At 42.0% G+C, this 16387-nt stretch overlaps 1 protein-coding gene across 4 annotated transcripts in view; it reads right to left on the reverse strand.

Annotated features, from left to right (window-relative positions):
• The window catches only part of DYRK1A (dual specificity tyrosine phosphorylation regulated kinase 1A), a 149882-nt gene that overhangs the window by 27056 nt on the left and 106439 nt on the right, over window positions 1-16387 (reverse strand). For 3 of the 4 annotated variants that reach the window (XM_019420337.2, XM_019420339.2, XM_019420336.2), the window contains 4 exons: window positions 12999-13195; window positions 6562-6681; window positions 4380-4568; window positions 119-266 (listed from right to left, as the gene is read on the reverse strand). In XM_019420337.2, coding sequence (XP_019275882.1) covers window positions 119-266; window positions 4380-4568; window positions 6562-6681; window positions 12999-13195 — 654 coding nt within the window. The remainder of the gene's footprint in view (window positions 1-118; window positions 267-4379; window positions 4569-6561; window positions 6682-12998; window positions 13196-16387) is intronic. The other variant, XM_019420338.2, reaches the window with a different exon arrangement.

Raw genomic sequence — 16387 nt, forward strand, 5'->3', positions numbered from 1 at the left:
ACAGTTGAATTTTTAACCTATCACTTTAAAAATTAACATATTCTCATTCAAAAACAACCATGAACTCAAACTTCTGGCCCATGTGAGGGCACATGGCTTTGTGTGCCTGTTTGTTTACCTATGTAGTATTTCATTTCAGTGTCATGTTTGTTCATGAGCTCAAGAAGTCGCACTTCTATCTGGGCTTGATTCAGAAAAGCCTTCTTGTTCTTTATTATTTTAATGGCAACCCATTCTTGCTCCACACGATCATATGCTTTTACAACCTAAAAGAGAAAAAAGATAAATAATTCTCTACTAATGGCAACAACTGCACAACATTCTACATTTAACTTTAATTGTATATTTACCTAATTCTCATTCTTCTCATCTCCCTAAGATGAGGTCCTGTTTGTTTCCATTCAGTCTCATCCATTTACTACTTTACAGTCAACTTTAAGTCAATCTTTTCTGTTACATTTCTTTTGTATCCTTACAGTATTTCTAAATATCCACAATACTGCCTTAACAAAAGCTAGATTTCTCCAGAAACAAATTTACATCATGACAAGTGCTTTGCTTTTTTACCTTTTTTACTAAATGACACTATAAAACAATTCTCCTAACCTTTTAATGGGAGAAAAACCTGGTTTAAATCTCAAGTATATGTGTAAATTATTTATTTTTTAAAGTTTTTTTAATGTTTATTTATTTTTGAGAGAGAGTACGCATGAGTGGTGGAGAGGCAGACAGAGAGGAAGACAGAGAATCCGAAGCAGGCTCCACGCTGTCAGAGCAAAGCCCAAAGTGGGGTTCAAACTCACAAACTGTTGAGATCATGACCTGGGCCAACGTTGGACACTCAACTGACTGAGCCACCCAGGCACCCCTCAGGTAAAATATTTAAAATAAGGTTCTGAGTCATTTGAAAAATGCAGAAAGCTTCCCAACCTTAAGTTAGACTTTCACAAACACGGGTATATAACAAAAGAATAGGTTTACTTTAAAAAAATAAATCTAATACAAATTACTCAGAAAGTTCCATGATATAAGGTAAAAGCCACAATTAGTGGATTTTGATAGTTTTAAAGTAGGAATCAATGCTAAGGAAAGTGGAGTGTTCATAAGCAAATCACCATGTACACCTCTCATCTTAATTTTACTCACTTAAAAGGAGTTTCACATTATTAACAAAGAGAGTTACATAAAAATTAGGAAATCAGGGCACCTGAGTGGCTTAGTCAGAAACATCCAACTCTTGATTTTGGCTCAGGTCATGATCTCACGATTTGTGTGAGATCAAGCCCCAAGTCGGGCTCTGGGCCAACAGGGTTGAGACTGCTTGGGATTCTCTCTTTTCCTCTCTCCTTGCCCCTCCCCCATTCACGTACTATCTCTTTCGCACACACACAAAATAAACATTTAAAAAACTCAGGAAATCAATACATTGATAAAAGAGAACTATCCACAAATCAGAAAGAGCCATCTGATTAAATGTTAATTTATATTTATAATACATACAATCTGAATAGGCAAGAGTTTTTATACATTTTCTAGCATATTCAGAAAGCCTGGAGATAGATGTAGGTAGAACTCCAGGTAATTCCAATTTGGAGGCTGAGTACCACTAGAGGAGAGGAAGAGAATGGAATGCATGAAGATTTACATCAGTCAAGGTTAAATATATTGTCAATGGTGTATTATAAATGGTCCAATTAAAATCAACCTTGGAGGGGTGCCTGGATGGCTCAGTCGGTTAAGCGTCCGACTCTTGGTTTCAGCTCCAGTCACAATCTCGCGGTTTCGTGGGTTCCAGCCTCACATCAGGCTCTGTGCTGCCACCTTGGGATTGTGTCTCCCTTTCTCTCTGCCCCTCCCCCACTTGCGCCATCTCTGTCTCTCAAAAAAATAAATAACTTGTTAAAAAAAATTTTTTAAATCAAACTTGGAATGAAAAATGCAATTATTTCTGGTTTCATCCAATTCTAGAAAAAAGAGTGTCTACTGTCTTTAAAATCAGAGGCTACCCCTATAAACATCTGACCAAGCGGTTTTGGTATTCTTCTGTTTCACTGACTATATTGACGGCACCAAGAGCTGCAGTTCTACGCCCGGATCCTAATGGTCTCCAGGACAAAGGCCACTAACGGGCCCAACTATTTACTGACTTAGCAAATAGTTAACCGGCTAAATGCTAAAGCAATGGTTTCCGACCCTGAATTACACATTCAACAGGCAGCTTGAAAAAATACAAACGCGCAGAATCCAGCCACAGAGATTCTGGTTTAATTGGTTTACAGCCCAGGTAGCAGCTCCTTTCCCCCCAACATCCCCCCCCCCCACCTCCTGCCAAAGCTCCCTGGGAAATTTCAATGTGCAATCAAGACTCCTAACCATTGGCTAAAGAAATGAAGGAGCACCTTACTTGACAAGGATCCGGCAGAGTTCAGAGAAAATCTGATCAAGTCAGTATGGAAGACATTACCTGGTGAGTGATGGGTCCTGAACCTGAACACGCGTGAGCCTAAGGCAGGCATCAGTCTAACCCGATGAGATGGAGTTTGAGGTCAACGGGTCTCAATTTTCAAATGTTTAACTATGCTCACTTGCTCTTAGGAATTAAAGTATGAGAAAATCAAAGTGAAGGGGAGGAGAAAAACGTCACTCTGAACTCAAAGACTACATATTTAGGGAAAACCGGAAAACCAAAATGGAAAACGAAGTTTAGAGAGTCGGCTGCATGGCCACCATTTCCACGGTGAACAACACAGGGGTTAGAAAACCGTCCTACTGAAGGCAGCTGCCCAAGTAGCTGGTGTGATTTTCAAGGTGGACCCAGCAACCCCTGGATCTAGGGCGCGTGCGGCTTTACTAAAACGCCTTTCCTTAGGAGACCCTGAGAGAGAAGGAGCTGCTTCTGACAAAAGAAGTAATACTTCATAAAGAGGGACTCCCCCAACACTGAGAAACCCCTAACTCAAAGAAAAAGAGGTTACAAATCAAGGAGAAGGTCCCTGAGTTCTTTACAAGCACTGCAACTACTTGGAATTTGAAAGCGGGAAGGGGCAGATACTATACACAGGTGGCACCAGGGCCCTGAAGAGCCACACTGGAATTACAGAGGCCTCCTAGCAACCTTGTACGTATTTCCTTACAGGTTTAATAGCTGAAGATTTTTCTGGGTCTTTTCTGGGTGGCTGCTAACGGCCCACAGTACATTTTTTGTCCTAAGTGTGATCAGACGCATGCACAGGCTGAAAAAAAGGCATTATTTTTCCTTCTCTCAGAGCAGGAATGGGCAAATAGGAGCACGCGGGTTCCGTAGTTTTAAAAGGCCCCCAAACAAAACCATTTTTCTCTAAAGGTGGTTCAGGAGAGTCATTCTGAAACCCATTCTATCCTCATCACTGAAAAGTCCAAAGAAGTGTTTGAACTGCAGGTTAGTAATGGCCTCACCACACAAAGGGCGGGAGGCAAAGGAGACTGGGATCAGCAGTAAATCACACCTCACACCAAACGGAGCTTGGGGACTCAATGAGACAGGACTGACAAGTGGGAGCAGCTAGCTGGGCAGGTCCACAGCCAGAGAAAAAGTTTCTTAAAAGTGCAAAGACGAAGGTGTGATGGCTCTCGGTCTGAGCACAACTGATGCGAGAGACCGCCATATTTAGGGTTTTGCGCTCTGCGCTGAGGCTGGGTGGGCAGGTGAGGACGGAAGGGCTGTGGGTGGAGACGAGGCCAGGAATAAAGAGAAACACCGAGTTCTGTTGGGGAGCCCCTTCCTCTCTTTTCCTGCCAGAAGCTGCTAGAAGCTGCTAGAAGCTAGAAGCTGCTGACTGATCCTTTCCATCACAGTCACAGTATCAGCCGTGCTGGTACTGTGAGAACGGGAAGAGGAAACCCTGAAGACCATGTGCCCACTTCAAGGCCTGATAACAGAAGGTAAGTTGAGAGAAAAACCAGGACACAGCCCCTGGCTTTCCCAGCCTCTAAAAAAGTGGCAGGGCACCTGCTGTGCCAACCGAACTCTTTTCTTTTTGAAGAGGAATATCAGATAGGAAGGTAATTATCTCTTGCATCCGTAGTGAAGAATCATCCAGAGACCATACACAATCCACATGAAAGGGGCAACACTACCTGTTAGCGATTCCGATCAACTCATGTATCAGTAAGGTAAGTACTTGATAGCTCTGGAAAGTAAACATGGAAAGTCTAATGGAGTTTTTAGAGCTGATGCAGTTTTACTGCCTTTGAAGGACCATGATAACCCCAAATACTTACATATCTGTTGTTTACATCTATTTACAGACATTGAAAGTGTACTACTGAGGAAAAGGCATAACAACATGATTCACTAGGAAGCTCTAATTTAGGAAATACAGCATTTTCCATTAAATTACCTGTCCAAAGGAACCTTTGCCTATCAAGGAGTCAATTTCGTAACGATCCATCCACTTCTCTCCGTTTTTTACAATATAATCATAGTTATCATCATCATAACCATCATTGTAAACCTTCCGCTCCTTCTTATGACTAGAATCGTCTCCCTGGCCCTGTTGGTGTCTTCGCTTCTTTTTTGCATAGTAAACCTGAAATGAGAATGTACCGGTGTTAAGTGTATAATTTAAATCTTTGGGGGTGAGGAGGTGCCATGTGCGCGTGCGTGTGTGTGAGATATAGATCAAGAGTATACGTGAGACAAATGTGCCATCAGGAAGAAACTGATGAATTTTTATTCCTTAGAACAAATACAAAAAAATGAAATAAAGAATTTTCTATAGTTGCTATCTGAATTACGTAATGACACTGATATATAACCATTGAAAAACGTCTACGGTGAAATTCACCTTTAAATTACATTGTTTATACATCTTATCAACAGATGCTAAGTGACTAGTCAAAGTATCCCATTCAAGAAGACTAACAGAGTCTGATTTATATTGATTTCTTAAACTAGGATATAACTTGTATACAATGAGATGGCATAGCTTGTACGAGTATAATATGAGGGATGGGGCAGGGAGGGGGGTGTGTGTGTAGATACTGATGTAATCAACACATGCCAAACCAAATAAAGAGCTTTTTCATCCTATCAACTTCCTGCATCCCAATTTTATATTTGGTCTTAAGACAAAAGGTTTTAAAAATGAAAGTTTAGATGGGTGTGAACTAAAATTTTCCTAATACAAAAGGCCCTCTGAGACATTCCGGTTTTTAAGCCTATAATAACGTAACAACTAATGAAAGCCAGCCGCTCCTTCCCCTTCCCCTTCCCCATAAGGGCCGTAAACCCTGTGGCTGATCACAGTTGAGTTCTTCTCCTTCTATCTATTTTTCTTACAAAATTGTTTCTAAAGCCAGTTAAAAAATTACAGGTAGACTAGGCAATAGTTCAAGTAATTGGTAACTGAGGAAATTATAAATTACACTGCACAGAATAACACCAGAAAAATTCTAGTTTACAAGGTGCCAAAATGGTTAAAAACCTGCTTCAGCAAAGCTACTGGGAAACTCTGGTTTTACCACAGGTTAACAGCAGCTTTGTTAATAATCTCCCAGATATTAGCAAACTGACATTAATAAACCGTTAACAATTTTCCAGATAATCAAAACTAGTTTGGCACATCTTTTCTAACACATTGTGTACAAAATCCAACGCAGAAATGTTCATCATTGAGTGCATACTAATCTTATCTTGCCACACTGCCACAGTAATACAACTATACTGGCATTAAACAGCATCAAACTGATATAAACTGTACACATGCATAAGAACATGCTTTTAGTTAAATGGCTCCAGAGCTGGAACGGGGCAAGCCTTTAGTATGAAAGGAGACAGGGCTCACATGAAGAGGAAAGGAAGCATAGACACATCCACTCTTCTCCAGAAAAGCTCATTTCATAATTAATTGGAGCTAGAGCTGCGGCTAGAAGCAGATGGCAATCAAGCCAAAGGCCTAAGACACCAGAAAAATAATTTTTGGAGCCAGAGGGCCAAGGTGATATGAGTAATTCCAAGTGCTATGTTTTTTACTCTACTTACACCCACCAAAAACGCTTTCAAATATTTACAATAAAGCCACACACATAAAAATTTAAAAGACAATTTAAAGCCACAGAAATAGAGACCTATCAAATAAAGTAGGCCAAATGCCTGTTAACTGGGTATTAGATCTCACTGAGTTTCCTGACATCCATGGCAAAAACAGAAAGACATATAATAATTTACACAAAATTCTAACATGTGCATAATTTTACAGTGTCATTATTCCCTCCTTTTCTCCTTTCTTGCTTTACAGAAGAGTTATTACAGAAACATGATCTCAGCATATATTAAATACAACTTGGAAAAAAGGGAAGTCATCCTACAATTATCTTAATTTTTTGCAGTCCTTGTTAATATAGTTTTTTTCTTTTACACAATTATATTACCTATAAATCATTAACACTCTGGTTTACACAATAATCATCAATATTATAATCACTGGGAATAAAGTTTAGTATATTTAAAAAGGCCACAAAATAACTTTTCTTCCCTGCTCTATTGCAAGATATGCTATTAAAAGAAATCAGTCATCTTACCTCATTAATATGCTTATATGTTTTGATCAAGTCAACAGAAAGTTTTCTCAGGGGAGCAGTTGCTGGATCACGGAAGGTTTGGGGCATCCGCCTCTGTAACATGACAATATCAGGCATCACCTTTAAATAGACAGAAAAGACTAGCACTTTAACTATACTGTACTGGTATAAATCCCCTCTCTTCTGTAACCTGTGTACAGGTATTAAAAAAAAAAAAAAAAAAAGACATCTACATTAGAAGATCATACATTCTCTCTCAGTTATCTCTTTCGCCTGGATTCCAATGAAGACCACTGGAACAAAGAAGTGAAATTAGAAGATAATGTGCCGGCTGTGGCTTTCGATCCCGTTCCCCAAATTAAAGTGGGATCACAGACACACCCACGACTCCAGGAGACACACACGACACTGCCCAAGAGGGCTTCTCCATCATACAAGGAAAAAGTTCTTCCGAGTTATTCCTAAAGCCCGATCTGGTTGACAAAAGGCAAAGGCAAAGACAAACCCAACTTTCAGCTTCCTAGGACATGGTGTCAGGACCCGCTGGCACCACAAAGCAAGGCGGCCACGGGGCAAGACTGGAGCCCGGCACTAAGACGTGCAGCCCCCACACCCTCGACCCTGCCTTCTGACAAACACCTGCCCCGTAAGCAAGGCGGAAACCTGCGTTTGTTTCTTTAACAAAACACGCTCTCCCCGGTAACACGCCCGAGCTTACTGTCCACATTCCCTCCCCGCCTTAGCACTTAGCGCCACCTGACATACTATATTTACGCATTTACCGGTTCTAGTTTTTTCCCCTTCTCCTCCCATTACAAGAAAAACTCCATAAAGTCAGGGATTCCTTTGTTCAGTGGTGTATTATTCCCTTTGCCTAAAACAGTGGTGGGCACATACGATATGTTTCATAAATACCTGCTGAATAAACCAACGAATCCACAATACCGAAATCTCTACTTACAATTACACTAGGAGCGGACCCCAAGTAAGTTCTAGAGAACACTTTAAAGCTCGTGAAACTCTTTTAAAAACTAATTCCAACCACATTCTATTGACAACCTCCCCACTCGAATCCTAAACGGTGTCCCTTTTATCCTGTAACAGGTTAGTCGGAGTTCAGCTGTGAGCTTCCTGCTAGATGGGAGGGGGACCAGAGCAGGGGCATCCTCCGTACATACACCAGGAATGCCTCCACTAGTGTGCCATGATCCTGGACTGTGGTCCCAACAGGGCTTCTTGCCATCAACAGATCCTCAAAACCGATGACGTGCATCAAGGTACCTACAGTCACCATCACCAGCCATTCGCGGATTCCTGTCTAGCTCTTGCAGACAGTGATGCCACAAAATCTAATGACTGAGCCAGATCCCCTGGCACAGCCCCTCTCCGAGGACACTCGGGTCAAGGTGAGGGGCTGAGAGACAGCAAATGCATCATACCAAGGCCTCACCGAAATGTCTGGGGTCTTGGGATAATTAACCACGTCAACCCACACCAACAAAACAGAGGGTTGGTCTGTAAGGTGATGGTGGACTTAAGAGTCACCATCCCCTTGGTAAGACGAGATGGGAGCGATCGTGGCAGTTTTCCAGGTGCCTTTTCTCTAAGACTAACATTAACATTGGTTTCCTCTGTCTCTATACTCAAACTCTAAAAAGCTATTATCCAGAGAGTAATTTCACTGAATTACTGTAGTAGGCTATTAATTCATTCTCTGTCCTCATGATGTTTCCCTCCTTAAAGTTCGAAATAAAGTTTAAGGGGGTAAAACTCTTCGGTGGTTAGAACTATTTGTCTGCAAAGATAGCAGCAATTAATAAGAAAATCCAAATTACTTAATTTTTCAAATATATGTTGTTTTATCTTGCTAAATATAAAGAGCAGGTACAGTGAGATGCACAGGATATTTTATTCTTATACTGTTCCTTGGAGATGTAATTTAATCGAGTAACAATACTGGTAATAAGCATGTCAATTATTTTTATGTGAATGAATGCTATAAGCAGTTAAGATAATGAAAAAGGTTTGCCTTAACATATTTCCTTCTTTATTTTTTAAGACCCTGGCAACGTTTTCTCATGCAGGGAATTAACTCGGCAAGACCATCCTTAGAGCACTGGAATGCGGCTAAACCCCACCATGAGATCTTACAGAAGCTCAACCAGTGAGGTATTTCGTTACTACTCTAAGAAAAGTTTGGCGGGAGGCGTAGCTGCTGCGGTTAGAAACAAATGAATGACTTAAGTAGTTGACAATAAAATAAGAGAAGTACTTGCTCCACGCCCTGTCAGAAGCACACACAGATTTCTGCATCTCTCCTGGAATCCTCGCAGCGATCTCCTGAGAGGGAGCAGTGTTCTTGTCACCAGCTTGCAAGTGGGAGACCGGAGTCTATGACGTGAAATGCTCGGCCGGAGTTCTGCGGCTCGTAAAGGGCACCTGTGAGATGGCAACTGAGACCGTGCGAAGTCCCGGGCTCTGAACCACACAACACTGGGCCAGGAGCTCCTTCCTGGTCAGGGGAAGGCCTCAATTCTACCCTCTTGGCCGAGTCACTTTTAGGCTATTTGTAGGGCAACATCACGGAGTTGTGCTTAGTAAATATCAACAAAATAAGCATGTGGGTTTATTAAAATTAGCTATACACAAAACTGTGACTGTGTTTCTTGAAATTTTTACCTTGTCCATTTACAATTCCACTGGTATTTCAAACATGGGAAAAACAGAACCAGTGACTCCATCTTTCCAGGAGCAATTATGCTCACTCAAAAACACCAAAATCACACAATCAAGACAACAATTTCAAATGTACAGGACATACAAGAAATTCGACAAGAAGGTAATTTGGACTCAGCAGCGATGATTTTCCCACGCTCGACAGGAGTGTGCGCTAGGTGCTTGGCATTTTATAAAATATCACCAACCCCTTCCACAGTTGGCCAAATCTGTCTATGAGGCCAAACTGCTCAGCTAATTCTACACACCGTGCTTTTCTTATATACTTCTTGCAAAAGAAGTCAGTACTTTGGGAGCATCTGTATATGTAAACCAGAGGTATTCTGCCCACAAACAATCAGCCTTCAGACCAGACTGCATTTCATTGCTTCAAATGGCACCTTGTACAAGCAGGTGCTCAAACTATGTGGAAAGAACAAACCAAGTAACACTCCCTCCACTAACTTTCACGGCGATTTCAGGCTCGGCAGCCAAATCTTCTGTGTTTTGATACCGTGCTGCTTGCTAGAGCACAAACCCAAAATTAGGAAGTGACTTTTCCAAACACTCGGTTACGCATCTATGCTAGACTCAAGGCTGAATCCTGAGCGTTTGACATTTTTCTCCCTTTCCTGCTTCTTGTCACAAAGCCAGGAGCACAGAGAGGACCGGAGCGAGCTCCCTTCTTCCCCGGAGCCGGAGAAACCCACACCCCCAGGGCTCATAGCTCCTGGACCCCTCTGGGCAAAGACACAGATCACAAAGCTCAGGAAAGCATAGTGTGCATCTCCTGCTTAAATCAGTTCTGGGAGCTCAAACTGTTTTTTTCTTGAAAAGATTACACAGCGTAAGCTCCAGGACATTACTTAAAAATTGTCTTCTAGCTTAATAATACCTATTCCATCCATTTTATTTATATTTACCTCATAGTTTCATATAGAATGAAGAACTAGAAACCCACATTCTGCCTTTCTTGCTGTTCTGAGAGCTACTGAAACAGCTGAAAAGCACAGGTAGGGCATACCTTAGTCTAGTCTGAGGACTGTGCAAGGTATGTGAAAATTCTAACAGCACAAAGGGACTCAGCAATCCCAACGCCAAGCATACTTTTCTACAACTGCTTTTACTACGTTTCTCTTGCTTCCTGAATTTACCTTTTGGACAAAACTGTTTAAAAACCTGTATAAAACACACCACTCGCATAACCAGAAATAAAACGTTAAAGTTATTAGTTCATTTCAACTTACTTATATAATAAACCTTAAAAACAAACAAACTAGGATGTTAACAAGAAACAACAGAAATCAAATAATAAAATTATCCAAGTTTACAGCCAGAGGTAAGTTTAGAGCAGTGTAGTCTAAGGTCCCCATCATACATTCAAGGAGCAGACAGAAGGGCCGCCTCCTGCAACTACGTGAGTCAAGACCCCGGGTCCATGTCTTAGGACTTGCAGACCATATGCTACACCAGCCCACAGTTTCAGTGTTTTACGCTTCAGTTATAAGAAAAATCTCTTCTCATCTGCCTGATTAGGTTCAGAAATTTCTGGACTATGGTAGAAATACCTGGCTGAATACTGTTACTTAAAAGACAGCCTTTTTGGGTCGCCCGGCGGGGCTCAGTCTTAAGCGTCTGACTGTTGGTTTCGGCTCAGGCCGTGATCTCACGGTTCGGGAGTTCGAGCCCCACACTGGGCTCTGCACTGACAGTGACACTGACAGCAGAGCCTGCTTGGGATTCTCTCTCACTGCTTCTCCTATTCTCTCTCTCAGAATAAATTAAAAAAACTGAATAAATAAAAATTTAAAAAGACAGTCTTTTTACATCATATGAATCCTTTAAAAACATCTTGTAACTAAAAAACAGAAATATTAAGTGAATTATTTCTGACTTTAAAATAACCCACAAATAAGATGTCAGTTGTATCTCAAAACAGGTGCTGTGCTGACCGAATTACCTGCTACAATTACCTACTACAACTAAAGGACTAGGATTTTTTCTAGCCCTCCATAGATGCCAGGTGTCATACAACAGAAAGGGCACTGTGTCTAAGAAGAAAGAACCTGGGCTGCACCCCCAAGTCTACGGCATCAACACCTGGAGAAGTCACAGGTGGGAGCTCAGGCCCTTCAGCTGGAAAACAATAAAAACAGGCACCCTGCCTGACAGGCTGCTTTTGAACATGGGAGAAAATGAATCCAAACATACTCTGTTTCTTAAAAGTACAGGTGATTCTTGAACAACGTGGGAGTCAGGAACACTAGCCACGCTCCCTGTGCAGTTGAAAATCCACACATAACTTTTGACCCTCCAAAAATTTAGTTACTGATTAGCCTACTGCCAGCCAGAAGGTCTGCCAATAAACAATTAACACATATTTTGTATATTATGCACTCTATTCTTACTATGAACAAAGTCAGCTAGAGAATGGAAACCGCTATTAAGAAAATCCTAAGGAAGAGAAAATACATTCACAGTACTGGGCTGTACGTATCAAAAAGATCCCCATCTAAGTGGGTCTGCGCGATTCAAGCCCGTGTTGTTCAAGGGTCAGCTGCGCAATGCAAACGAATCATTGTGCTTTTCCTATTTTTTGGATGTACCACAGAGCTGTCTTCTGGTACACACCTGCCAAGTTTGAACACTCGGACCACGTGCTCCAATTCTCAAACACGCAACTTCTCAACTTACTGCATAAAGCAAATTCCTAAGTCTTGCCATAATTCATCTTAACTATGAATGTTATTCACGTGCTATATATATTTTATGAATGTAAAGCCAGCTCAACTGTTGACAAAATTCTTCTTATAACACATACAAGGGTGTCCCCTCATCATGATGTTACTTAACTGGAGCCAGGTGCTCATTAAAACCACATACTAGGGAATCAGAAATAAATAATCCAGTGTAAGAAATATATTGAAATTTCCCAAGGTTCTGATCATCACCTGATATATTAAAAGGCCTAAAAAACAGGGGCAACCCAAATTCCTAAGGGCCTTTTTCAGTGGTCATCACACCCTCCATCTAAGTGGGGAAAGAAACTTTACCACAACTATAGTCAGTACAAAAATTCTCCCCAAACCAAAATTCAATGTAGTGAATGCAGTTAATTCAGGAAATATGCAAAACACACACGTACATAACACACACGTGTATGTGTGCATACCAAGAGATTTCTGCATTTATTCTGTTACACTGTCCATTTTATAAACAACTGCTGAAATCTCTAGTCTGAATATTAAAATGACCAGTGCGGTTAATTTGCATTACATTTTTCTCTTCTCCATTTTAAGGAGTTTCATATTTATTGCAATGCCTGCGCGCTGAAGTTGTTTATAATGGCATAAAATCCGCTCTGCTTAAGTTTGGAATCTGACCTGTTTTCCTCTTATATTCTTCTCCTTAACCACCTTTCTATAAAAATAAGCTCTCAGTTTCTTTATTTTAACAGACATTCTTTAAAATGAACTTTTCCCCTCCCTATTACAGAAGGAGAGAATGTGGCTATGGTTGGTTTGTAAGTGTTTTTTAATCAAGTGGAAGAGACAGAAAAAAGAAAAAGCTGACAAACTTGAACGCAAACTTCTTGACATCCTATCTCGTCAATCCAGAATCTCGTGTATGGCACGAAAAAGTGAAAACCGTCAAGCCGTTTTTGCCTATTTACCATTCTGCCACACTCCCAACAAATCACTTCTGAAACATCACGCACTTACCTGGTTAGTGAGAGGTTGCTGAATCTGGTCAGAATAAGATAAGGCAGAAACCTGTTGGTCACTTATGTTTGGCTGGCGACGGTCACTGTACTGATGTGAATGGGGCATCTGTCCAGCCATCTGAAGGCCAGCAGCATGGAATGAAAATGACGGTGCGAGCCGAACAGATGAAGGTTTGCATGCTGAAGTCTCTCCTCCTACGAGAAGACAGTAAGTGAGGTTGAAAGGATGTATTTATATCCCAGTGTCCCCATCCTTTGACCTAGCTGACAGTCCTTTCCACAAGGACCTTAGGATTTGGGAGTTTCAGTAATAGTAAAAGTTTTTAAAACCACACACTGCAAACAAATAACTATACTCAACACAACAGTTCTAGATTCAATGGGATAAAATACAGTGACTAACGTGTCTATAAATCTGTGGTAAGAGAAAATCTTGTCTTTTCATAAACCGCTAGGAGTAACAACCCTTAATACTTATTTTCACATAGGAGGTTTCCATCGAGAACTTTGAGTTAAGTAAGTAATCTTTGATTTTCTGAGAAGGGCCTCTCCAGTGGATCAGCTCCAGAGAAACTAACTCAGACGAGATCGGGCGTGTTCAGGGTGCTGTGGCTGTAGACACAGCAACCAATTCAAAGGAACGCCCCTGAGATGCCGCTTCGCACCCACCGGGTGTACGCGATCAATATTCCAGCATCCCCCAAACCAAGCGAAAGATCTGTCCTCAAGGTGCTCACCACCGACACGGGTCATTAACAGCTGAGCATACAAATACACGGATACAAATTCACAGGATGCTGGGTTCCTCCAACTCTTCAGACACAGTCCCGAGAGGATCCAGACCCCGCAAGCTCCCCGCGAGTACGAACGGCCAATAATCATCCCACAGGTAAGGCTGGGACCACGGTCACGATTTTCACGGTAGAAATGGAAAATGAACACTTGGTCCATACAAGCATTGGGTAGCTGGCGAATAAAAGTTCATTCTTCCTTGAAAAGAAGACCTTTCTTCTTAAATTTAACCACACTTGTAATCTCAGACGAAAGCCAAAAGGTGAAGCGCCGAACCCTGGCCAACAAACCGAGGGCCCAGAGTTCCCGTGCGTGCCTTCCTGAACAAACCAGCTAACTCCAACCAGACAACAGGCCGTGTCGTTCAGCACCTGGGTACTTTTCCTCAAGCACTGTTTCTGAGACCTACAACAGCGCAGGCCCCACGGTAAAGAGCCCGGACGCTCGGCCAGGCTGCCGCACTTCGGAACCTGAGCTCCACGCTCCTCGACCGCGTGGCCTTGCGCGCCTCATTTCGGCAAACGTGCATAGGCTGTGGGGACGGTGTGTAAAATACTCGGAACAGCTCTGGCGGCTCATGAACGGCCCACACCGGCCACGATGCTGCCCTGTGCCGTGCGGTAACGGCTGGTGGGGACAGCACCCGTTCTCGCGGGGCGAACAGCCTCTTCCTTGACGGTCGCCCAGACTCCCCAAACCGGAGAGAGCAAAGCTCGGCGCCCTCCAAACACAAGTGCCACTTCTCTGCTCCACCAGAGCACACGGCGCCGCCTTCCACCCAGTCACCCGGAACCAGAGCTCCTGCAGTCGGAGTTCTCTGCCCCCAGAGACCAGCCTCGGGCAAACAGCTGCCCAATCTGGCTGCCTCCACCTCCCGTAGAACATTCAAACTGACAGCCCCTCTCTTCATCTCCATGAACCCCTGTCTCACTCAGAGGACTACAACAGATCCCCACGAGCTCTTTTTTTGTCTTTATTCTGCCCATTTGCAGCTCTGGATCCCTTCAGTAAAATGCTAGAGTGACTCTTCGAAGCAGCAAACCTCGAGTCCTCTCCCCATTACTGAAACTGGAACATAACCTGCCTTGGCACGGCTCTTAGACCTTAGCTTCTGTCCCCTCCGTTACAGCCTGAGGTCCTTAACTGACCCACAGGGCACGATCAATAAATAGTTGCTGAATAAGTGAAAGGACAATGCCACTATCATGATAGATGGGGCAATTTTCTAAACATTTCATTACTCATACTAAAAAAATACAGTCCATTCAGATACATGGAACAACTCTGTTCAGCTAAAAAACAAAACAAAACTGGGAATTTAGCCTAAGGATATAATCGATGACGTGCACAAAGACACGGAAGAATGTTTATCCTGGTATTGTCCGCAACCATTTTAAAAAAAACAAAAAAACACGGAAACCTAAATGTCAAATAATGGGGGGAAAAGGAGGCTTTACATCTACATGACAAAAATACAAAAACCAAACAAACTGGGAAGGAATATAAATAAATTTAAATATATATAAATAGGATTAAGTTCTTTGATATATAAATAGCTCTTATAAACAGTAAAAACACTAAGGCACTGAAAGGCAAGTTACTTAACCACTCTAGGTCTTAGCTTCCCTATCTATGAAACAGAGATATTATTACACTAACCCTATTCCCTTAGGTTTATTATGAAGTTTTCAAAAAGTAAGACACAAGAAAACACAAATAATGGATCTTGGTACTTTACAAAATACTAGCTTCTGCTTCTACTACCAGTGTCATTATATACTAGGTTTAAACTCACTTATTGTAATATAGCAAAAAAAGGATAAAAATCATTAGTATAGAGCTTAAATAATTATCAATTGAACTTGTTAAAGGGGAGAGGGGAGAAACATGGGCATCATCCCAGAAACCCCCCCCCATCACTCTCTGACCCCTCTCAATCAATACCCAATTCTCTCTACCCCAAAGTTGCTATCTTGACCTCCAAAACCAGATTAGTTATAACTTTATATAAGTGGGTTTGTTCACTTCACGTTGTGCCTATAAACTGCAGTTTGGTCATGATCGTTACTTCATGGTAACCCATGTGTCCTACTTGCGACCGACACTTGGATTATTTCCAGTTCAGAGCTATTATGAACCGTGTCATTAGGACGAGTCTTGTTAAGGGTCTTCTGGCACATACACAGATGCTGTTCTGTTGCTCTTCTAATCGCTGTAGTTTCTAACTTCTGTAGTGTTTTTAACTGCTCCGTTTCTCCCCTGGAAGTTTATGAAAGTCCCTTCTGCTCTGTTCCTTCACTGACACCTGGGACCCTCAGTCTTCCTAATCTCAGCCACTGCTGGAGGTATGTGGTGGCTCTCCACCAACACATGAGCGTGTACAAGTTTCCTGGTGGCTATGAGCAGCTTTTCATCTATTGAAGGCCGCTTAAAGATCCACTTAGGTTGCTTTTCCATTTTTCTATCAAGAAAGACTATTCCTGTACATTTCTAAAATTTAAAACATCCTATTTTTAACACATATTGGGTACGAGCCCTTTGTCGGTTGTAAGTGGTCTGCACGGTCACTCTCTTAAGGGTGTTTTTTTGATGAGT

The sequence above is a fragment of the Panthera pardus genome, unplaced genomic scaffold (genome assembly GCF_024362965.1).
Source record: "Panthera pardus isolate Hobbes unplaced genomic scaffold, ASM2436296v1 HiC_scaffold_16, whole genome shotgun sequence".
Taxonomy (NCBI): Eukaryota; Metazoa; Chordata; class Mammalia; order Carnivora; family Felidae; genus Panthera; species Panthera pardus.